Below are 23557 nucleotides of genomic sequence, written 5' to 3'. Positions count from 1 at the left end.
TTGGGGGCTGGGGCACCGGCAGGGGCTGAGAATTCGAGAGCAATTTGCATGTGAAAGCATGTAACTGCCATGGCTGTTAGTGTGTGCAGAGGGACCGCAGACAGGGCAGGGACAGCTAACTGTCAGGCTGGCCAGAGGAGCCCAAGCAGCCTGGTAGCTGGATGGAGGGAGCCTGGCCCGAAGTGTACCCGAGAGGCTGGACAGTAGTACTCAGCGTCCAGGGAAGAGGGGGAGGCCACAGCATCTGTAAGCCTCCGCTTAGCCTTTGATTGCCCAATTCAGAGTCTGCACCACAAGCGGGTGGGTCAAAGGCCCTTACAGATGTTGTCAAGCTGTTATGCTGATGAGTGGCTTCAGGGCTCAGTGAGGTGCCCCAGGAGAGTAGCCCCCAGGGAGAAAGGCGCAGTTAGTGTGTTTTGTAGTAAGTCAGCTTTGAACCAGGCCTTAATCTCTCAGAGGGGGAGCACCTTTTCCTCTGCTGTTTTGGTAATCACCTTGAACAAACTCACCCAGTTTGTCAATATAAACATTACATATATGTAGATGTGTTTGGCTTAACCCCTGCAGCCCTTTGATGTGTGCACCTGCCCTCTCCTCCTCTGTCCCCTCCCACCTATCCCTGTCCCTGTCTCCAGCAGGACAGAAGAGATGTGCTCCTCTGTGATCATTGGGGAAGAGTATTGAAGACTCTGGGCCTCAGTTCCTTCATGAGAGGTTCGGTCTGGAAAGGAGATGACAAGACAATGATGGTTCTACCATTTCTGGCTCCAGACTTCTCCCCGACAGGAAGGCCTGTCCAGCTCAGCCAGTGTGGTTCTACCCTAGTTTGTTTATCTCCCAGAACCTGGAACTGTTCCGTGGACCGGACCCTTTCCCTAGGGATCTGGACAGAGAATGGGAAATTCTTCAAAAGCCAGCTGCTCCTCCACCACCTTCTGTGGTGTGGCTGCTGGGACAGGCAGGCCGCGCGGTGCTGCTCCTACCTATAAGCTATGGAGGTGTTTGGGGTTGTGGAGGGGAGGTGCCCTGGAAGCAGCAGACCAGTATGAGGGCAGCAGGATAACCTCTTAGGAACCTTGCAGAGGACCAGCTTTGGTCAGTTCTGATGAAAACTGCACGGCCAAACTATCCACTATGCTGTCATTGAAGAAGCCTCTGTGTGCTGTGTATACATTTGTTGGCAAAAAAAAAATGCATGAATGAATGAAACACTGACTTTAGAAGCCCAGTTTTGAATCTGCATATGTTTAATCTGCCTCTCACATCCCCACCACCCAGTCAGTCACAGAGACAGAGTAAGCTGAAATAATTCAGCCAAGTACTAAAAGACTCCAGGAACACGGCAAACCTGGGAGCAGAGATCTCATCTATGCTGTTTATCGCTAGGACTGTTTTAAGGAAAATGAACAAATCTCATACTACCTCTACATTATCAGAGGACAATGCACGCACACACACACACACACACACACACACACATGCACGCACCCACGCACACGCTGAGCACAGTGGCCTTGTCAAAAGAGGAGTCTTGGCAGAGCGGGGCCAGGCCCTCAAATGTCCAGTGGCTCAAAGCCTGGGGTTCCTTCCTTGGATCAAAAGGCCCCTTGGCAAACCTCTTACCTTCCACAGACCTTTAAATTCCGCATCCCCCACAACCTCCAGCATTTCCTCTTCCCCTTTTCTTCGCCAGATGAATAATCAACCACCAGAAAGAATACCTAGTGATTTCTCTCCCCATGCCCTTCAATCCTTCTCACCTGGGGCTCCATGACCTCTACCTTGGGAAAGTGCTGCTTCCATTCTCAGGTGTTTCCCAAGGGAGGAGCCAAGATCTGATGGCCAGCTGTACCAGCAGCAGATGGACAAGGACACTCCTTAGGCTGACAGAGCTGGGTGTCACTAGGATTGTTACATGTCCAGGTAGATGGGTTAGATTTCCAAGAGTGATTGGTGGCAGCTGGTCAGAGGGCCACTTGTCCAACCAAGGACATCCCCAGGTTGCAACCCTCCTTTGATTTTTCAACTCATTTTTTATGTCCCTGCTTAGAGGGGTCCTGAGCCATCCACATCCCACAAACAATGGAAATGAATCCTAACCTCTTAAAATTGACTGGGTCTCAACAAGCTCAAAGGAGCTTTGGCCTTCAAATTCTATAAAGCCAACCTGTCCCTTTCTGGGGAACCCAGGCCTGGGTAGGTTTGATTTCCTAGGTCAATTGGGTTCTGCTTGCAGAGGAAGCCAGGCAGCCCCGCCCTCACCTGGGAAGCATCCTCTATCCCTGATTCACCAGGAGCTTGGGCCTAGCTGGAACTGGAAGGAGAGGAGAGGGTGGGGCTACTTGGGAGCTGTACCACTAGAGGACCACCACCCCCCCTTTTGCCTCTGTGGAACTAAGCCTGGCCCTTTCCTGACCCAGACAGGAAGGTGAGGAAACTGGGTAGGAAGGCCTCATGTTCTTCAAGGCTGGCAAGGAAGAGGCAAATGGGGAAGTGAGGAGTGGGAGTCACCTGCTTTCCTGCCAGGGAACTTCTCTTATTTGAGTCCTTGTGACCCTCTTCACCTGGTGTGTATTTTTAGGGAAGTCAGTGCCCCCCTCCCCCACTCCATCAAATATGAGGCAAGTCATTTTCCCTACCCGCCATCTTCTCAGAGATCTTCAGCAGCTCAGAGAGATGGGTCATGTTACATACTTGACAAAAGTGCAGTTAGGGTCCTGGTGAAGGACACTACTTACTAGCCGGTACCCCAGGAGCACCAGCACAGTGCTCAGGCCAGGGAGCAGCCCGCCGGAAGCTTTCCGGGCTTGGGTAGACTGCCCAGACTTTCCTTGCTCTCCTCCTACTCAGTTTTCTTTACATCCCTACATCTTACTTCCGGGATCCTACTCCTGTCCCCTTCCTCACCCCATCACCACTGAGGCAAAGACAATTGCCAACCTTGGCCAGGTTAGGGGACTGCTCAAGGACACTATTGGGGAGGTCTAGGTAAGGCTCACCTAACTTGAGGTCAGAGACAAGAATCTGTCCAGAGCTAGCCCTGGTCAGAGACCCCCAGCTCAGGCTGGGCCCCACTCTGGGCAAGCAGTCAAACAGCAGAGGCCTGATCTGATCCAAGCACTTCCTTTGGTTAATGAGAAACCAAATAAACAGACTCTGCCCCAGTTGGCTCCAGCAGCACCCCAGGCTGGCCCAGCCCTATTCTAGACCAGCCTCTTTCCCCTCCCCTGTCAAGTCCCACAGTCTCAAGGCCCTCCTCCCCCTCCTTCTCAGTGTGCTCCCCACTTCCCTTGGAGCTGGGCCTGCTCCTTGCCTGCTCTCCAGTGGGCTTCCTGTGCTGGATCCCATCCTCACACCCCTTCCATCCTCCTCCTCCTCTCCTCTGTCACTTTCTTACCCATTTTTAGCTGGTGGGATCTCACTTGTCTTCCTCCCGATATCTGTCTTAGCTGTTGCCAGAGGCGGTCCCTAGAGAGGCTCGCAGGCACCTCTGGGCCCTGGCAGTCTGTACCTCTTGTCAAAGGATGGAAAACAAACCCTGTTTAGGACCCTCAGCACACTTTCAGACCTGAACGAGTCAATTACTCATCAGCTTGTGGAAGGGAGCCTGGGCATTCATTGCTGTTCTAGCTTTAGGGCCTCCACTGCCAGCCAGAAGCAACCAAGTATGTCATGGTGGCACCTCTGGTGTGGCCCCATTGTAAAGACAGGAAAAGGAAGATTGCTTTGGCTGAGAGGCCAAATGGTCAGTGTGAAGTTACCCCTAGTGCCCAGTGGGCCATCTTTGGACGTCAGTTCTCTCCACTCCAGACATCTTGGGGCAGGACATGGCTGGGCCTGCCATCGGGTTCCACATTTAGTCCTAAGCAGGTGGTGGCAGTACCTGGAGACACACCCAGGTTCCCCATGGGAACACCCCATCTCCATCAACCTTTTCTGGCTGAGCCTGGTGCCAGCCAGGGCAGATGCCTATGGTCTGTGCCACAGAGGATGGCTAGGGTGGAGGGGTGGACTCAGGCTCCAGGGCAGGCAGCAGAACAAGGAGGCCGACACACTTAGGAGGTAGAAAGCGGCAGGAAGGGCACGGGTGCTTTAATCAGCTTGCTTCCCAGGACAGCCACGGGCCCTGATCATCTCCGGTTTGGCAAAGGAATTCTCTCACACACAAGTACAGGCACAGACACAGACACACAGACGCACTCTCGCATTTCACTCCCCGACATCATGACACTAGTTTACACTCATTTCTCCATGTGGTTAATTTTTTTTTTTTTAGTTCTCATTTTTTTTCTAAGAAAAAAGCAACAAGAAAATAATTCAGAGTTTATACAAAACATCTTTACATTATTTCTTCCAAAAAAGACTAGTATTTACACAAATGGCAACAGAATCAAAAACAAAAATCCCTTCCGACTGCCACCTGGAAGGGGCTGGCTGGTTTGCTCCCTCTCCCACCTGGCACTGGGGTGGGCAGCCGGCCAGGAGGCAGTGTGGAGGTGGGTGGTGGAAGGCCCAGCTCCTTCCGTGGCAGCCCTGGGAGTGCCTGCAAGGCGCAGTTGAGTGGCAGTCTGTTAGCAGCCGTGCTGGCAAGGAGCTGAGGTCAAAGTGCACTGCAGGCTGGCCCAGACCCAAGCAGCCTCTTCCTCTTTCCAGGCCCCAGCTCAAAAGTAGGGGCAGGGGGGCAGGGGGGAGCCATATTGAGTGAGTGGGGGGGGTGTGTGCTTACTTGTACGAGAACCCAGGGTAGGAGCAGGCCACCTGGCCTTACACCCGCTCAGATCTCCACCTTGAACCAAAGATGCCAAAGGTGAGGAGAGAACAGGGTGGTGGGGGGAAACTCCCAGCTCTGCAGGGCAAATAGCCACCTGGGCACCTCACCTCCCTCCACCCCCCATGAGGTCATCTGCCTGCAGCAGCTCTCCTGTTCCCCAGGCAACAGCCAATTAAGACATTAATTACCGTGAGAGTGAAGGAGGCAGGAGATGCCCAAGAATCCCACAAGGAAAGGATTTTTTTTTTTTTTTTTGGTAGAAGGGTGGTAGTCACTAGCCCACTGCTAGGAACAGCATTGTATCATGAGGGTCCGAAAAGGAGGGTGGTATTGTCCTCTTCCTGGTAGGCAGAAATAGCCTGGCCTCCCCTCCCCCACTCCCCTGAACCACTGAGGAGTCTATAAAAGAAATGCCATCCTATGTTTCCTGGCTGGCCACATCCTGCCCCAGGCTCTCTTACACTGGGTCAGGCCAGGCTCAGAAAGCCTGGGGAGGGGCTGCGTGGTACATTTTCCCATTTTTTTTTCTCAAAAAACAGATGAAAATGAGTTGACAGCTAAAAAAAAAATCAACACAAAAGCATTAAAAACAGTGATGATAGGTGGACGAACAGTCCGGGGATGGGTGAAGGGATGAGGAGGGGCAGGGCCAGGGGGCTAGCTCCCTGCCTGCAGTCCGTCAGTGTCCAACCCTGCCCTCCGAGAAAGGGCACCCCCCACAGAGCCCAGAGGCCTGGCCAGAGGGGGAAGGCACAAGAGCATGGGGATTGGGGGCACAAGCACCCCCCTCCGAAGCCCAGGGGGCAGGAGAAAAGGGGATTATAAAAGCCAAGAAACTACAAAACTAAATACAAAGGTGGGCACAGCTGGCGAGGGGAGGGGTGTGGGGGAGAAAAGAGAGGCCGATCCAGGCCATGTGTCCTGTGGAGCCTGAGGCCAAGCTCGGCCTTCAGACCTTGTAGTAGATGTTCGCCGGGCTCTGAGGTGGCATCTCCTGGACGATGTAGACAGGATGCCCGTAGTCCCCACTCACCTTCTCGTAGTGGGGGCAGTAGTTGTTCTCTGTAGTCCGTAAGGGGATGATGATGTCGCTGGGCTCCGTGCCTGCTGTACCACTACCCCCTTTGGGGCTGGCTAGGGTACTGAGCGAGAGGGCAGCCGCCCGCTGCTGTGTATGCTTGCGGTGTCGCTTGCGGAGCTTGAGGAGTAGGACTGTCAGGAAGATGATGATGAGCAGGAAGATGACACAGCCAGCGCCTACAGCTGCGAACAGTGCGACCTTGGAGTTGAAGAAGCTGTCAGAGTCCCCGCTGCCGCCGCCGCCTGCACCTGGGCCACTCTTCTCTTCCTGGTTCACAGTCTCTGAGGAAAGGGAAGGGAATCAATGGTCAGGCAAGACACAAGTGCAGTCAACATGGTGGCAGCAAACAATGCCACCTTGGATCCAAAGACACTATCTGGGTCCCTGCTGCCACCGCATTCACTGGAGATAGAAACCTTGTCTCAGGGAGGAGGTAGGCAGCAGGTACTTTGTCAGGGACAGGGTGGAGAGGGTGCCTGGGGAGAGCCCTCTGCAGAATATCAATATCCACTTACCATGCTTACCATCAGAGTCACCCTGGGGTCCCCGACCAGGGGCCTGTGTGGCTGTCTTGACAGTGTTGTCTGACTCCTTGCTTGGCCGGCTCGTAGTCAACTGCTCAGGTGTCACAGCATTTGGATCTGAGGGTCGAGAGAAGACAGATCAGAGGGAGGACTCTGCCAGTATGGGTGGCCTCCTAAGAATGGCCTAAATACCAGAGCTCTGCCCCTCTAACCCTCTGACTATTTCCCCACTACCGATATAGCCCATGCAACTGGCAACACGGGGGTCCCAGGGCCGAACTTGGCGGGCACTCACCTTGGCCCACCTTCATCACAATCTTCATAGTGCGCGTGCGGCACACGCCTCCCTCCCGGTTCTCCAGCCCTTCCAGGCTCCCATTGGATGTCGCTGTAGGAAAAGGCAGAGAAATCAGAAACAGGAATTTGCAATTGACTTTCTTTCTTTCTTTCTTTCTTTCTTTCTTTCTTTCTTTCTTTCTTTCTTTCTTTCTTTCTTCCTTCCTTCCTTCCTTCCTTCCTTCCTTCCTTCCTTCCTTCCTTCCTTTCTCTTTTCTTTGACAGAATCAAGAGAGAGGCGAGAATGACCGACGATCAGCAATGGAACCCAGCAAACAGCTCCTACCTCCCTTCCCCAGGCCCTCCTCCCTCTCCCCCCATAGGAAGGGACAAAGCCCCTCTGCTCAGGGCACTCCTTGTGGCCAGGCCTTGGTCTTGGGGGCAACACTAAGGTGTGCCTTCTTCTTGGGAAATGCTGCTCAGACCAAAACAAATGGCACTGGTAGCACTAGAAGGGCTCTGTCCTAGACTGGAAGGAAGCCCGCCTAAGTGTGAGGCAAGCCAGGCTAAAGCCTCTATATGATCCCATCAACTCCTTGTGTGATCCGAGGCAAGAGGCCCAGGCCCTTCTTTGAGGGAGCAGAGGAGGGGACGGTGGTGGCTAAAGAGTGAGCCAGGGCCTCCCAGATGTTAGTCACACACTACCACTGCACTACATCCTCAGCCCTATTCACTTCTGGGGCCTTAGACCCACCCTATCCCACCCCCAAGGGGGGGGTAGTGAAGCAGTAAAGCTGGCTGATCTTAAAGGATTTTGCCGACTCTGCCGTTCTCAAGAAAGGAAGAGAAAGCCACATGGATAGGAAGCCTTTCCCGTCCGTGCCCCGGAGCCCAGGCAAGCTGCCGTGTTCTGAATGTTGGGGACAGAATTCTAAGGTCAGGCTGCACTGTAATGGATGCACGTGGTACCACTGCAGTACTCAGAAGCTGTCTACCCATAGGCAAGGAGGCTGCAGGAAGGCAGAGCAAGCCAGTGAAGGAGCCAGTGATGGGCGGGTGTGCACTCACATGTAATGTAGTAATCATGGTACTTTTTGAATTCCAGGCCCATGTAGTTGGGGCTGAACTCTTGGAACTTGATGGTAAAGCGGATCTCCTGCTGTGGCTTGTTGCAAGTGACCAGTACATTGGGATCAAGCACTGTGCTGCAAGCAGCCGCCTGCTCCGGCCGCACCAGGTACAGCTTGTAGTATTCATAGGGCCGCCCCGCTTCCGCTCGGGGACAGATGATGTCCAGCTTGTCTCCAATCTTCGGGTAGATCACCAAGCCCTTCCCACTTAGGAACCTGCCCAGAAGAAAGAAAATGGTCAACGTCAAGGTGGGACGCTCTGGCTAGCTCAGAACCAGGTGATATGACAGTGAACGCCAGGCCAGCCCTACTGGGTGGAGATATCAAATCAACCTTCTGCCCTTCCTCTATCCTTGGGCTGGGGGTGGGGAGAGAGAACCCTACTGCCAGCAGGGTGTGGAAGGGGTGGCCCATGGGCAAGGCTGCCAGGCTTTCGGTGCTTTGCAGGGTGGGGCAGTGCCTGGCTAGGGGAGCCCTTTGTCCTAATGGGGCATTTCCGCAGGGGGGCTGACGTGGCCAAATGGGCCAGGTACCTATGTGTCAGGCCCAGGCTGCCTGGAGGTGGTGCCCTGTTCCCCATACTTCCTAACACATTCACAGTCTTTCAAAGGCAACTGCTACACACACACACACACACACACACACACACACACACACACAGAGAGAGAGAGAGAGAGAGAGAGAGAGAGAGAGAGAGAACAAGCAAGCCCACACATGTCTTAGCCACCACCCCCGCAGCTCCCAGCCAAAAGCTAGGGGAGCTCAACGTGCCTGGAGCCTGTCCCCCTCATCTTGAGAATCTTGGGCATGATGGGGAGATAGAAAGAAGCAATTGAGCCACCATCTCTGGTTACGGACAGCTCCACAGCATTATTCTGATGATGTACCCATCCCCATTCCCAGTACAAGAGCCCAAATCCCCAAACTTGAGTAGACTTTCACTCCAAAGATGACTGACTCAGGGAAGGAAAGAAAGGGTGCTCCTACCAGGATTGCAGAAACTAGTTAAGAAAGGCCCTCAGGACTCCCACGCAGCTGTAATCTAACCTTTTCTCCTACACTGCAGCTACTCTAGATCCCAAGAGGAGATGACTAAATGCCTTGAGTTGGCCTTCACTGTCTAACCAGGAAAGCAGAGTGAAGAAGCTCCGCTGGTCATTTCTCAGCTTGTTCAGGTAGAAGTTGAGGGTAAGGAGAAAGAGTGCATGTCAGAATCAAATCCCAAAGCTAGGTGCTCACTAGCTCCATAGTCTGGGGCAAGCTCTCTAAACTTGAGTTTCTTTACTTAGGAACTAGTGTCCATGAACCTAGGACCGGGTGGGATGAGCACCTAGAATACAGTAGGTACTCAGTAAGATCGGATCCTTCTTTGAAACAGTCTGCCAAGAGGCAGGCGATCAGATACCAACATTAAGTTCTGTGGTTTCTTAGGCAAGATCTAGAAAGAGAAGATACAACTTGACTGTCATGGACTTGATTGTCTGGTTTGGTCCAAAAAAAGTCAACAGCCCACACTTCAGCCACAGACACCTCCAGGCTATCTGTAGGTTACAGGTGAAGCCGGTACTTCATAAGATGAGAGACATCAAGAGGCAAAGATGGCTCATCTGACGAGAATACCTTGATGCTCCAAAATGGCTTCAAAGATTGGAGTGAGGGTGGATACCAGGTGAATGATAAAAATGCCAGGGCATAGCAACAGTGGACAGCATTCGGGAAGACAAAAGCCAGGCTGGCTGACGACTCGCATAGCCTGTGCAGGAAAGAGCAGAAAGTATGGAAGGAGGTGGTAAAGAGATCTAGGGCCACAGGGAACTTCCTCAAGGGCCATGACAAGCCGCGTGGGTTTCATCCGCTTGGTGGCAGGCCCTCCGATAGGAAGAGCAATGGACGACTAAAGAGAGCCCTAGGAAGAATAAAAGGAAGTACGTCATCCCGCGTGGTGGTGTAGAATTCCAGGTCACAGGCTGCCACAATGTAGTTCCATTCACTGAGGTGCACAACACAGTGGAGACGAGCAATGAAGGCGGACTGAAAGCTCCCGGCAGAAGCCTTCCTTCACATCGTCAAACACATGCCCTTGTCCTGACATCTTCCTAGTGGAGGGGGGGGGGATCTCAGTGGCTGAAGCAGATAGGAAAACCAAACCAAACCAAACCAAACCAAACCAAACCAAACCAAACCAAATGGCCCTCTTTCCATGGCATTGTGATGCTCCAGGCTAAGAGGTACCATCTTGATGTGCAGGAGGGTCAAAGCCAGAAAAGGGTGCTTTGTCCTTTGGACTCTAACTCTACAGCTCTGCAGCAGACAGAAAGTAAGCAAACAGGGCATGGGGGCCCAAGTAAACATTTGAGACCGAATGCCCTCCTCCCTTTGCCTCACAAAGCCTGCAAGTTTCACCCAAGGTTGTATAATTCTCACAGCTTTTTTCCACTTGCCCCTGGTTCTCCCCAGGTATCGAGAACAGAGCATTTCTAACATTTCAGAGCTCAAAGGAACCCTAGGGACCAAGCCCAGGCCCTTACTATGAAGAAAGGAGTGATCAAAGAACTATTCCCATTGAGAAAGCTTCCCAAATCCCTTAGGCTTTAAGAGAGCCTTGGCAGTGTCTGATGCTAAAGACTGCTGCACCCCAGCGCACCATCTAACTGAAGCTACACGGATGACATGAACATGGGAGACAGACTGCTTCACGTCCTAACCACTGGGCCCCCATTTCCTCACCAGAGAAATGTGTCTGCTCTGGGACACTCTTCCACTGCTACCCACCCACCCAGACTCCAGAGCCCCAGGACTGAAGAGGGCTTTTAGCTACTTGGGGTTCTACTTGGAACCCAGACACATTGAGGAAACAGATGTCTGCATGGTGGGGGGAGGGGGAGAAGAAAGGGCTATTGCCCCCAACACCCCTCAGAGTGTCTCCAACCTCAGTGAACAGACTTCATAAATATTCATTAGCTCATTTGCATAGCAGCCGGCTGAAGAAAACTCACCTTCTCCTAAAGTGTGGAAGGGAAAGGAGTCTAATGAGGCCTGCATCCCTGACCCCAATCCCACGCTTTCTTAGCATCTTCCCCTAACTGGAAATTTTTCACTCAGGAAAACTTCCTCAGAAGTGCCCTGAGGAAGTCCAAGAAAGTATATGTGATCACTAGGGTTGGGTGTGTAGCCAGTGAAAGTGAAGCCCAGGTGTTAGTGATACTTTGAGGGGGCACCATACTTATCTCCCCCTTTCTCACCAAGTTAGAGTGAGGAAGCTTCTAACATACACTCTTTAGGCACCAGCTTTCAGAAAGGACTATCCCCCTCCCAACACACACACACACACACACACACACACACACACATATCAAGCCAAGCTTTCCTTCCTAGGGCCACCCCCAGACAAAGCCCTTTTCTAGAAAATAAGGAGATTGACATGGCCCTGCAGGAAGCCTAAAGCAGGTCACCATGGCAACCTAAGGCCTTCCCTCCCTAGCCTCTGATAGCCCCGGGACCCCAGGGAGCCACCCCAGGGAGTAAAAAGACTTTAGGAAGGCAGCTGGAACTATTTCAGCTCCAGTCTTGTGGCCTTTCCTCTACCCTCTGCCCTAGCCCATCTTCCCCTCAAACTTTCTCAGTACAAGTGCCATTCTGAACTACAGAATGCCCATAGGGTCTGGGGACAGTAGTCTCCAAGGCCCAGAAAAGACTAGAAACGAAATAGCCCTTAAATCTACACCTTAGTCCCAATGAGCTCCTCTCTACCTTTCTATGTGGCCTACTGGGCAAGAGCTTACAGTGGGGTCACTTCTGCCTAGAAAGCTAGTCTAGTCTCACCAGGCCGATCTGTCTTCCCTCCAACCTTTTCCTCAGTCTCTACCAAGAGGTTTAAGGGGAGCTTGCTTTCCAGCCATACAAGTCTAAATGTGGTAGAAGACTCTAGCCACGATTTTGGGTTGGTTCGGTGACCCTATCACTACCAGGCCTGTTCTCACCCCAGGATGGCAATACTAGTGAGGGACAGACCCCAAGCCAGAACTCAAGTCTGCTCTCATCCCAGCTAGGGCGGGGAGCCCCGAAATTAAAGGCTCCTCTTTCACTCCCCCAGCTCCACCCAGCCCCCGAGGCAGCAGGAGCAGGCCTGGCGTGTCCCAGCAGTGCCCGCCCAGGCGTGGGTGGGCAGGAACAGCAGCTGGGCCCTGGCACACACTCAGCTCTGTCGGAGGCAGGCAAGCCAGAAGAGTCCTAGAGGAAGTCACTCTCCTCACCTCCAGGAACTATGCCCGCCTCTTTGTCCCACCTGACCATAGCTAGTCTACTGGGCCTTAACCACACCCCCCTGCCATGTTTTCCCAGGAGTTCCTAAGAGGAAGACATTCCTGGCCCAGAAAGGAACCTAAGGAGCTACTCTGAGCTGGGAGGGGCAGAGTGCCAGTCAGTGAGTTAGGCTAGGTCACCTGTGCAGGGTGCCCTCCGAGCTGAGCCTTGGAGAGTTAAATGAAGAACACTACTTACCCCACACGGGCAGGGCCTGAGTCATAAGGCAGATGCAGGCCCACCTGGGAGGTGAGAGAGGCGAACCCAGGGGCAGCAGAGATCTGGTTCAAACCCCACTTAGAATTCCTGTTCTGGGCAGCAGGATGGCACGGAAAGAATGGCACAGGGCACAGCTCTGCCTCTGCCCGACTCAACAAGTCACTGGCTGACCTCAGACAAGACGGTTCCCCTTTCTGTGCATCTGCCTCCTCCTCTGGAAAATGGGGCCACTGCCTACTTCCCAGGGCTGCTGGGAGCACCCGATGAGATCATATATGAGAACGCATTGTAAGTAGCAAGGTACTACCTGCCTATTACTTAGCAGGCCAACCACAGTATCATCTAGAAGTAGCAAGCTGAAAATACCCATGCTTCTGGCTTGCTGGCGCCCTGACCCCAAATCACCACCTCCAAATCATACCAGGGCATGGGCTGGGGGGACTTTCATAGTCTCAGAAGGCCACCAGTGAGCAGCCCCTGCTTCAGATGCCCTTATAATCATGTGAACTATCTCCCAAACCTGGTATTCCTATGACAACCAGCAGTCTCCCTGTTGGCCCAGTGACCCCATACATAGCCCTAACACCAGAAAACAGTGCTTCACAGCAAACAGTCTCCAAAGCCCGGGCCATCTCCATGTCCTTAAGCTAGTATGGCAACTGAGGGCCCCAAGAAAGGGAACCCCAAACTCAGTCCAGACCTTGGCTCCCTCACAGGCTCTTCAGGCCCTTGCCTAGCTTCCCTGGGTGGGGTCAGAGAACAGGAACCTTTAGAGCACCCAGGCTCTCACCTGGCGTCAATTAGACATAAACTAGAATAGTCAGGTCCCTAGCCACTCTGGAAAGGAGTCCCTTGGGCTGGCCTCCCCAGGACTGAGCCAGAACAGCTGTGAGGGGCTGGGGACAACACTTTAGCTTGTCACAGGCAAGCACTGGTTGGGGTCCGCAGCTGCCCCACCCAAGCTGGAGGGAGTCAAGGGTCCTGAATGCCACACTGAGCCCCCACCCCACCCCACCTCCGTTGTAGGGAAGGTTTGTAATGTGATCTTGAACACATTCCTACTCCTTGGAGGTGGGGGAACCTGAGTGGGGAGCAGTACAGGGTCAGAATGGGACTGAGAGACTGAAGTGCAGCAGCTGGACTGGGCTGAGGACTCAAGTGTGAGGCTTACCGGCTGCCCCAAGTTCCCAAGGGGAGGCAGCTGGGGGAGGTGGCTGCCCTGGGACCATTTAGCCCATGTCCCCTCCACAGGCCCCAAACACGCTTGCTCTGGTTTCCACCAAACCCCGATAGGACCAAGCCCATCTTCCCTCCCTCTACTCCTGGGGTACATCTGACAGTAGGGGCCCAGGAAGAAGAAGTTCTTATCACCCAGTGACTGCCACCAGGGCAGCCCCATAGCAGCCGTTCAGGAGCTGACCAGGCAGTCTTAAGCTGGCCCTTCTGCAGCCCCCCAGAGCTGGGGCTGCGTGCGCCCTGGAACCTAGAAGCAGACCCCATCACTTCTTTATTTTGATTTTTTTTTCCCAAGGAGGAAGCAATTAAGCAGGGTTTATAGGCACTGGGAGATTTTTAGAGGGAGGGGTGCCAGCTCCTGACAGGGCTGAGGACAGGGGACCAAAAGCCAGGAGAGGAAGAGGGGAGGGATAAGAGAAAATGAGCCTGCGAGGGGAGAGCACGGCATGTGCGAGAAACAAAAGGACTTGAGAAAAAGAGGCAGAGAGTGAGTAAGAGTGAGAGGGAGAAAGAGGGCGAGCAGGCGCGCCTGGCTGGAGAGGGAGGTGAGCTCCACTCTCCCAGGGTGTGAGCAGGCAACAAGGTCCGCCTGAGAGGGAGAACTCAGGCAGGACACAAGGAAGCAGAGACAGACAGTATTTATTAGAAATGCTGGGGCAGCCTGAGGGTTGGGTGCGGTGGCAGAGGCAGCCCCTAGAGCTGAGGGCAGTGCCTCGGTTCTGTCCTCCTGCCCTGCACCTGGTGCCAACAAACACAGACATAGACTGCATTCCAGACCCCTGAGCATCGATAAAATGGGGTCGGGGGAACCACCAGGATCAGTCCAAACCGTTCCCAGAATCTGCTCAATTACGGGATAGAATCTAAGCAGGTTCTACTGAGTCCAAAGTCAATCCCCTCCAAATCCGCAGGACGCCTGCCCTCAGTGTGAGGTGGCCTGGATAGAGAGCAGAGGGGACACAGCCTTCTCGAGCTTGTCAACTGCTTTAGCGTTCTAAAGGCAGAGAACACAAAAAGAGGGGCGCTCCCAGGGATCTTGTTTCTCCCAGCAACCTCGACTCTGCAGGAGGGCTCTTCTCCAGCTGTGGAGTTGCGAGGTATCTCAACCCAAGAGAGCAATTAGGTCACTCCCATGAGCCCCTAGGATGGGCTACCCTAGGGGGATAGCAATTCTCCTAGCTAAGGAGCACTTCCAGCCTCCACCCTTCCATTGAAGAACTGGGCACTTTGCAAGCCCTTCCCGTGGGCTCAACAGCCTAGAGGGCTCCCAGAACAATTTGAGCCCCAGCAGTTGGGGCACTGTGACCAAACAGGCTTCTGATCAAGGTAGAAAATCATTGCCTGTGTGGAGGCAGAAACCTCTATCCCGACCCCACTGTAGCTGTGGATGGGTAATGGGATCCTACCTTACCCCAAGGAGAAAACAAGAAGCCCTCTTCTCTCACATAAGGGGTGAGAGAGGCACCATCCCTGGGACTCAAGGGGGCCAAGGCAGGCGAGGACCTAGGAAGTTAGCAGAGAGTCCACAAGAGTGGACAGGAGGAAATTCCACAAACAGGAATCTGGGGACATGGAAGAACAGGTCAAGCGCCCCCTGCCCCCGTCCCAGTTTTCCACTAACTGTGTTGTCCACAACTGGACTGCCAGAAATGGGAAGAGCGATTACGACTCCGAGTTCCACTGTGAGTCCTAGATGCCAAAAGAGAAAAAGGTCCAGAGGTCACACCAGCCTAAGCTACTCCCCACCAACAGCCCAGAAACCACTGAGCCACCGCCCTGAAAGGTGTGTGTTGTTTAGAGATGGGAGGGGGTAGAGTTAGGAAGGAGGAGAAGAAAGAAAAGGACCTCCTTTATATCACTAACCCCCCCCCCCCCACCATAGGAGTAATCTAAGCATGGCTCTTTAGTCGGAGGGGGGGGGTGGTTGGACCTGCCTGGACAGGAATCACACGTTCCCCACCCACCTCCCTCGCTGGCTCCACTACCATTCTCAGCCCTGACTGGCTCTAGAAGAAGCTCTGGTGCCTGGCTCAATTGGACCCCCGACGGGCACTGGATCGAACCCCCTCCTCAAACAAACCCTCTTCCACTCCGCCCTTCTCCACCCGCCGCCTTTGTGAGCCTGGAAGCAGCGCCCGCCTTTCTACCTCCCCGGCGGGGAGAAATGGGGAGGGGGGGTGTGCAAGAAGAGGCTGCAAAGAGAAAGACAGGGAGGCAAACAGACAGGGAAGAAAGACAAATGAAAATGGAAGAAGCTGGAGACGGGATACAGATACTGGCACTCGCCCCGGGGCACTAGGTCCCGAGCCGCCCTGACACCTAAGCAAATGAGGAACCTGTGTTCTGGCCTGGGCCCTTGGCTCAGGTCGATCTCACCCCCGGAGTGGCTGTGAGTGAAAACCACCACGTTCCCAGAGGCCCTGGAGTGGGCTGCTTACTCGCCCCCACCCAGCTCTCGGGTGCGCTCTGGAGCGCCCAGACATTCTATCTGCCTGGTGTGACCAACGGACGCGATCCCGACTTGAGACTAGGGCCGAGCCAAAGGGTCGAAACCCAGCTAAGTGCTCCCACCCCACCCTTCTGCACCCTACCCCGACTGCCCACAAGAAAACACTAGAAAAGGCCAGATATAAAATAGGGCGCCGCACCTCCTACGGACAACCCCCCACGCACTTGGGGGTGCACGACCTCACCCCGAAGAAGTGCCTCCCACCCCCAGGGACCAGTGCACATAAGTTACTCACTTAGGGTTAAGAGAGCTCCAGGACACGGGCTCCAGGTTCTTGGCCAACGGAGTGGCAAGCCGGCACAGCGTCAGCACGACCATAGCCACAAGCCACTTGCTGAGCCAACGCTGCCCAGGCCGGGCCATTTTCCCGGGGGCAGGATGCAGTTCAGGATCCCCTAGTGCCTCCTCAGCAAAGCTCGCCTCGCTTGCCCGTGCCGCGCAGCGCTCGGAGCCACTCAGGCGCCCATCCTCCGCAGCCGCCGGCCTTGAAGCACTCCTCTCCCGCCGGCCTCGGGGTCGCTCTCCTTCGCCCGGCTGGCCAGGAGGACTCACTGGGCAGGCGTCCCCAACCCGCGCATGGGCTGCGGCCTCCGAGGACTTTCTCCCCTGGCCTCTCCGCCGCACGAGGCGCGACGGGGGCTCGCCGCCCCCGAGTGATCCCGCCGGATTCCTCTCGGCTCTCCCAGACTGTTTGAGACTGCGAGTCCTCTCCCCGACCGGGTCTCCCTGCAGAGCGCTCAGTGGTTGCCCCGACGCCTCGACCGTCCTGGGATTGACGCCTCTGGAAAGAAGAGGCGGGATGTCTCCCAACAATGCGAGCTCGGTCCCCAGGCTCCCGACTGGGTCCCCCTAGCACAGACTCCGTTCCTCTGGGCCACGGTGGGACTCCGCTCCGGCGCGTCCCACGACAGCTTCTACTTTAGCACCGGCCCTTCTTACTATACTTAAAAGACTAGTACGGCCCTGCTGAGCAAATCAGTCCCATCAATTTGCGCCTCTGAAGCCTCGGCCGGGTAGCCCGGCAGCCCGGTCGCCAAGTCCTTAATCCCCGGCGATTGAGCCCGAGTGTCTGCAGTCAGTGCGAATCTCACACACCCCCCACTGCTGTCCAGCGCGCATAGACTCCCTCCGCTGCCGCTGAGCTTTCTACTCTCCTGCTCAGGCGAGCACAAGGCCAACCCTGCTCCTTCGAACCAATAGAAAGCTCTGTGACGGGGTCCTTGCCCCATACCACGCCCACAGAGCAGGAAGGGGTGGGGCTTCGAGGAACTCTTAAGGACGCTGCTCTCTCGATGGCACTAATCTGAATGTGCGGCTCTTGCGGTTATGCTTGTGTCCCGCTTAGTCTGGTTCCCAGGGAGTTCTCGGGAAGTTGGCGCTTCCCAAAAGCTGCTGGTTTGCTTTCCTTTATGTACATCTGGTCAACACCCAGCCCACTGACCTAGACCAGATAAGCCCTGTCCCAAGTACCTCCAGAAAGCACCGTTCTTGCATTCTTTGTATACACACCCCACATGCGCATAGTTGCGTACCAGCCCCAGAATCCCACTCTGTGCCCACTTCAGTCACATGTCTGTTCCCAGTCCAGTATCCACACTCTGTTGGACCGTCTTTCTGTCCTCGCAATGCACTCCTTCTTTGCACTGACCACAACAAGAGTAAGAGCTATGGATGGTGGAGACTCAGAAAAAGTATTGTGTCCAAAGGGTGAACCAAACCTTTAAAATGTTCATCTTTGAGAGCGAGCCCTTTGGGACCCTCCATCCCAACTCCGGGCACACAGATTTAGTCAGTCCTGTCTGAAGGGCCTGGAGCAGGCGAGTAGGAACAAGAGGTTACAAACTGTACAGAAAGCTCCAGGACAGAGGGAAAGGGAGCAGAAGAGAAGCCTTTTGAAAGAGCAAAAGCAGGCATCTGGGCCTCGAGATTCCGGACTCCAGCCTTTCCCGGCCTCGGCCTCACCATCTGGGTCTTTGTTTCCCAGCACTGGCCCATTCTCTCCGCCCCTCCTTGTCTCTTTGCTTATAATTTGGCTCAATCCCATAGCTCAGACCCTCCCGTCCTGACCTACTCGCCTTCCTCAAGTCCCAGCGGACGTACCCACGTGCTAATGTCTCCCCCTGCTGGCCTTCTATAGACTTGCGGGCTCCCGGGATAAGCGGTGACCACCCACCCTCAGCCTGACAAGCAAGTGTGGCACCAAGAGCCAGAGACAAGCATGGCACTAGCAAGAGCCGGCCCACTAGGTGGGAAAGATCTGGGTCGGGACTGCAAAGGTTAGAAAGGCTTCCTGTATTCACGCCCCTCCTTTGTCTCCTCCTCGGCTGCCTCCTCTTTTCTTTCTCGTTTAACGTAATGGGGGTTCTAACTTAGGACCTCCGACTTAGTAAGGCAAGTTCTCTACCAGGAACCAAAGTCCAGTTCCTTCTTGTTTCTTGTCTATGGAGATTAATTGTCTGAGCACCATTCTTTAGGGGCTCTGCCACTGATGAGTACCATGTCCATTAGTGAGCTACGGGAGTCCTTCACTGCATCGTCTGATGATCTCTATCTTTGTAGTGGGGGCATCTGTGTGGGGGAGAATGGGGAGGAAGAAGCTGTGCTTCTCCTACCTTTGGCTCCAGAGACCTCGCAACAGTCAATGGCTCTGGGTACACAGTCTAGGATCGTTTTTTTCCCCAAATGGACTCTGCACTGAGATGAAGGCAGAGCAAGGAGAGATACAAGTACGGTAGAAAGACAACACCAACAGTCAGTCCACCTGAGACCCATGCCATCAAAGGACTTCCAGATGGGAATCTAGAAAGCAGCCAGCTCCTTACAAAGTCCCTACAAGGCACCAGGGACCCCTGTAGATGATTTTCTTCTACCACCCTTTGAAATCAGTCCTGCTATCCCTGTGTTTACTTAAGAGGAAAGCTAAGGCTCAGGGTTGACATATCCTGGCCTATCCCTGGGTTGTTCCTGGTGTCTCTGTTCCCAATCCTATGGCCATTCTCTTGTACAATCCAGATGGAGCCGCTTGCAGCTGCTCCGTGCATACTAGCTCTTTTGGCTCATTGTAAATTACAAGCTGTGAGGTTTCTGGAAAACCACGGCCTTCGGGATGGCCAGACCACTGCTCCCCACTCACAGGTCTCAGGTCACCAGTCCTAGGAAGGGTCATTCATTTTGACTATAGACCAAAGTTCTTCTCAGACAGGATAGCTAGCGCTAAGCTCAGATTGGCCCCAGATTTTTCCTTTTCATGACCAACGTGTCTTGCACCCCTTCAGAGGACAGCCCCACACTAAATGGGAACTACCAGACTTGGGAAACCTAGGAAGACACAAGTAGTTTCTGAGTGTGCCGACATCTAATTATGGGCAGAGGGGACAGTGAAAGATGAGGATAGGATTCTTTGGTCCAGACTTGTTCCACACACTGCTCATCTCTGGTCACACCGCTGCCCCTCTGCCTCAGCCTGCCCATGCTACAGGGACCTCAGGGGTGTGGTTAGACTAGACATACACTTTCTCCTTCAATCAGGGCCAGAAGCTGACAAGTTCCCAGCCCTGCCTGACCCTAGGAGGTTCTCAGTTGTAGAGAGAGATTCAGGTTCCCTGACTGAGGGAAAAAAATAATTTTCTAGGGGAGCCTGGGAGGAAGGCAGGATCTGTGGGGAATGTGACCACTCTTTTATCCAAGCACTTACTAGCCCACAGACTGTCAGGTCTAAGGTTCCCAGGTCATTGTGTCACACACACACACACACACACACACACACACACACACACACACTCCAGTCTTCAAGACCTCCTGGCTAGGGCTAGTGAAGTAAAGAACCCTTGACTACAGGAGTGTCAAGCATTGTGGGACCTCAGGCCTACCTAAGTATGTAAAAAACATATGGCAGCCACAGGAAACTACAGGCACTGGGCAGTATGTGTGGACCCCACCCCAATACACACACACACACACACACACACACACACACACACACACACACACGAGCTGTGCCTTTCTGGGCCCAGCTACCCACACCCATAGGAGGGAAGAGAGTCTAGCTTTCAGCTCTATCCCCTCAGGCACACCCCCCTCCCCTCTGAAGGGCCTGTTACTGTTGCATGCCCAGGAGGCCAGTCCTCCTTCATAGCTCCCTGGGAGTATTTAATGACATAATGTGCCTGCCAAAACTCAGCCTCATACCTGGCCTACCACAGGGCTTACTAAATGGAAACTCGTATTCTTCCACAGAGCCTCCCAGGAAGACACGCTCATCCCTAGTGACACACATTCGGACTAGTTCCCACACGCTTTGTGTGCCACGCACAGATTTTCCAGTCCCCTCTAGTTTCACACACATGTCTACATTCACATACTAAGCCTCCCTCCCTCTTTGCTGAGCACCCGCTGGGCAAGGTGAGGTTCTGGCCTTGTGGAACCTAGAGTCTGACCCTTGGTTTCTCATATTCCCTGTACCTACGGAGATGCAAGACTACCTCCTTTCCATTTCTGTGGACCATGCCCTTGACCTCTCTCTGCCTGCCTTACACTCAGGACACAGAGCAGTGAAGCTATTCACCCAAGGCTACACTGCCAGGAAGCGGAGAAGTCAGGCCATCTGGACAAACAACTTGACTTTCTACTCACAGCTCTCTGTTCTGTCACAAGGCTCTGGGCTGAGGAGTGGTGTTTTGCTGAGCCACCAAGACCAGCCAGAGGCTACATCTGGAAAAGCAAAGGAAGGAGTATCCTGACCCTTAATGTCTGGCCTACTGGTCAACCTAGGGAAGCTGGCCACCCTCTTTGATCTCTCAATAGTTATCTCTGTGCCCCCTTTCTGCCCCTCCTATAGTTGTACTTACCCATCCACCCCAAGCAAAGATGAGTCCACTTTGTTAGTTCCCCACCCCCCACCCCCCACCCCAAGCCAGAAACAGCAGGTGACTGCTTTCATATTGTGCATGACACCTTTGTTTAGTGCTTGCAGCATGCCTGACATGATGCATTGCCCTGCTTTAAACACAAAAAGCCTGAAGCTTCGAGTTCCCTCTGGTCGCACCCTGTCCTCTGCTCTGCCATCTTTAGTTTGAATGGCCTCTAAGCAGCTCAGCCTCACCTATGAGTTCCTCTATAACGTCCAGGGCAGTGGATCTCCAGGTTTGGCCCAAACTAACTTCCTACCTCCAGTGAATGTCTTGGCTTTTCCCAAATGACTATCTCTAGGCCTGGCTCAGGAAGAGGACAGGATGGAGGGGGTTTACCTCACTCCCCCCCACATCTGTTCCGGGACCCTAGAGCTCTACTGCAGAGCCCAGCCCTGTGCTCCGGAAGAGTGTTTCACAACAGCAGCCAGGAACTGTGGGGGTGAACCCAAAGGCCAAAGGTTCAACCATTCTTTCTCCCTATCTCCTCCCTCTCCCTGCTCCAGCGGCATGCCTGGTTTATGGGTGTTTGCGCTGAGATCACCTTGATCTGTCAGGTGACAGCCCGCCCGGCTCTGGTCAGGCTGATAGCCCCTGGCCTGGAATGAGAAGCCCAGTCTCTCTCCCTCCCTGCGTCTCTGTACTGCCTCGTGCCTCTTTGATCCATCCTGGATTCCTAGCGCCTGAAGCAAGTCTCTAGGCCCCATTCAGGCAAATGCTTGACCTTGTACCCAAGAGAGCTTAGAAACGGCGTACAGAGGGCATAGGAGAGACAGAGCTTAGTAAGTGGGTGAGGTTCTGGCCTGTAACTAGGGGCCTGGACTTTTCTAAGGCATCACCCCTGGCATCTCAGCCCCCTTGTGTTTTCCTAAGCTGATCTCAGCTTCCTCTACAAGGCCCTCTGTCCTGGCTTCTCTCTGGTGCAGCAAGAGGTAGCCCAGGTGCAGGGAAGCCTGGAGCGCTCTGGCCCAGGCCACCTGTTGCTCCCTCACTCTGGTTACCTGGAGAATGTACAAGGAGGGGGCGAGGCCATTCATCACTGTCTAGGGCTCAGGAATTCAGGCGAAGGGAACAGCAGCTGTCCCCACTTATCACTGACCCCAGCCTGGTTCCCTATCTTAGATGGGGGCGGGCGGGCAGTGGTGCCTGGAGAAACAGCACCTTTGCCCAGACCGGAGAAAAACACCGGAGAAAACACCGGACACACCAGGCTCTGTGTTTACAGAGTAAAGTTGCTGTGGAGGAACAACCCAGATTGAGCAAGCAATGGAACATTCCGAGGAGATGCAGCTGTCTGGGAGATCTAAGCCCTCATAAGCCTGGGTACTGATTTCTTGCCTCACATTCCCGTAAACAGGCTAAAGGGTCAGAGTCTAGGTTTTCTTCACTGATAACGTCAGCCCTGTGGGAGACAGGTCATGAGATGCAGGCGACATCCTTGGACAGATAAAGGTCTGAATCCATCTTTCCAGAGAACTACTGGCAGATAATAGTCCTCCGGCCCACTGCCCTGTCCCCCCACCATCCTTGAGTCAGTTCCGACAACATGGCTGCCACTGAAACCTCCCCTCCCTGCTCATAGCTTGGCTTAGGTGGGCTTTATGCCACACCCCTACCTCCATCTACTTCTCACATGACCCCAGTGTCTTCCTAGACTTTTAGTTTCTCCACTGAAGCCCCCCATGGCCAGGCTTCTATCTCCCCAAAACTGCCTTAGGATGTCAGCTCAAATGCTGGCTGACCCATCTCTATTAACAAGCCACCTAGGATCTTCCCTCACAGGACATTTTCACTCTCACTTCCAAGGCCTGGCTTGTCTTTCACAGCCTTTATTCAGGACACAAAGTTAAACAGAGAACAACCTATCCTTGTGGCAAGGGAATGTGAACTTTCTTCCAGGGATTTGTCTTGGACAGAGTTGTAAAGGTAGAAAGATTAGGAACCCCAAAAGGGGAGTTCCTGAGGGATTAGGGTGCCAAAGACAAGAGAAGGAAGGGGTAGGCCTCAAAGATGACAAAAGAGTGGTTTTGGCATGTGTGGGGGAATCAGAGATGGAGTCCTAGAGGAAGTAGGTCCCCTTTTCTAGTACCTTCTCTATTCTTCAAACTCTGTCTCCCTCCAGTGGTCAGTTTTGAAATTGCAGTCTCAAGGCTGACCCAGCCAAGAGCCTGCTGCCCAGCAATCCAACAGGAAGGGTTCTGGAGTCTGTCTTTTTGCAGTGCTGGCTGGGTCTGAAAGAAGCCAGGAATGCACCCCCCACCCCCTTTCTGTATACCGTCTGTCCCAAGATGGGAAATCAAATTATCAAGTCTATCCTTCTGGGTGGCCTTCTTAGAAGACGTGCTAGTCTTGTCTCATAGTACTTGCTGAAATTGGCATTTGAACTCAGGCTATTTATCTGCATCTAATTAATTATATGCACCCCATTAAATACTAACCTTAAAACAGAATTCTCCAACAGTTTCTCCTTTATGTGTTGTGCCAAGGCTAAATAAAAGGTCGGGCATACAGGAGGCACTCAATAATTGTTACTACCAATGATGGCAGTGTTGACAGTGAAAGCTACCATTTACTGAGCATCTATTATGCTCCAGGTACTTTG

At 53.7% G+C, this 23557-nt stretch overlaps 1 protein-coding gene across 2 annotated transcripts; it reads right to left on the bottom strand.

Annotated features, from left to right (window-relative positions):
* Positions 1-4311: 4311 nt before the first annotated feature.
* Positions 4312-17209, bottom strand: Efnb1 (ephrin B1). 2 transcript variants are annotated; one of them, XM_052171214.1, is made up of 5 exons: positions 16284-17209; positions 7721-7998; positions 6672-6764; positions 6377-6493; positions 4312-6133 (listed from the first exon to the last, which is right to left on the bottom strand). In XM_052171214.1, exons 1-5 carry the CDS (start codon positions 16409-16411, stop codon positions 5721-5723), a joined length of 1029 nt encoding a protein of 342 aa, XP_052027174.1. In that variant the 5' UTR covers positions 16412-17209; the 3' UTR covers positions 4312-5720. The 2 variants fall into 2 exon arrangements, with proteins under 2 accessions (XP_052027174.1, XP_052027173.1); XM_052171213.1 differs by having other exon boundaries at positions 6368-6493; positions 16284-17208.
* Positions 17210-23557: the final 6348 nt, after the last annotated feature.

Source organism: Apodemus sylvaticus, chromosome X (genome assembly GCF_947179515.1).
Source record: "Apodemus sylvaticus chromosome X, mApoSyl1.1, whole genome shotgun sequence".
NCBI lineage: Eukaryota > Metazoa > Chordata > Mammalia > Rodentia > Muridae > Apodemus > Apodemus sylvaticus.
The sequence above is the reverse complement of the archived record's forward strand: the minus strand, read 5'-3'. Positions and strand labels throughout refer to the sequence as shown.

Excerpts from the sequence above, each read along its gene's own strand:
- Efnb1 (XM_052171213.1), bottom strand. The coding sequence starts at position 16,411 with ATGGCCCGGCCTGGGCAGCGTTGGCTCAGCAAGTGGCTTGTGGCTATG. Across the intron at positions 7,999-16,283 it reads TGGAGCTCTCTTAACCCTAA|GTTCCTAAGTGGGAAGGGCT; the intron begins GTGAGTAACTTA and ends TCTTCTGGGCAG. Across the intron at positions 6,765-7,720 it reads CCATGATTACTACATTACAT|CGACATCCAATGGGAGCCTG; the intron begins GTGAGTGCACAC and ends CTTTTCCTACAG.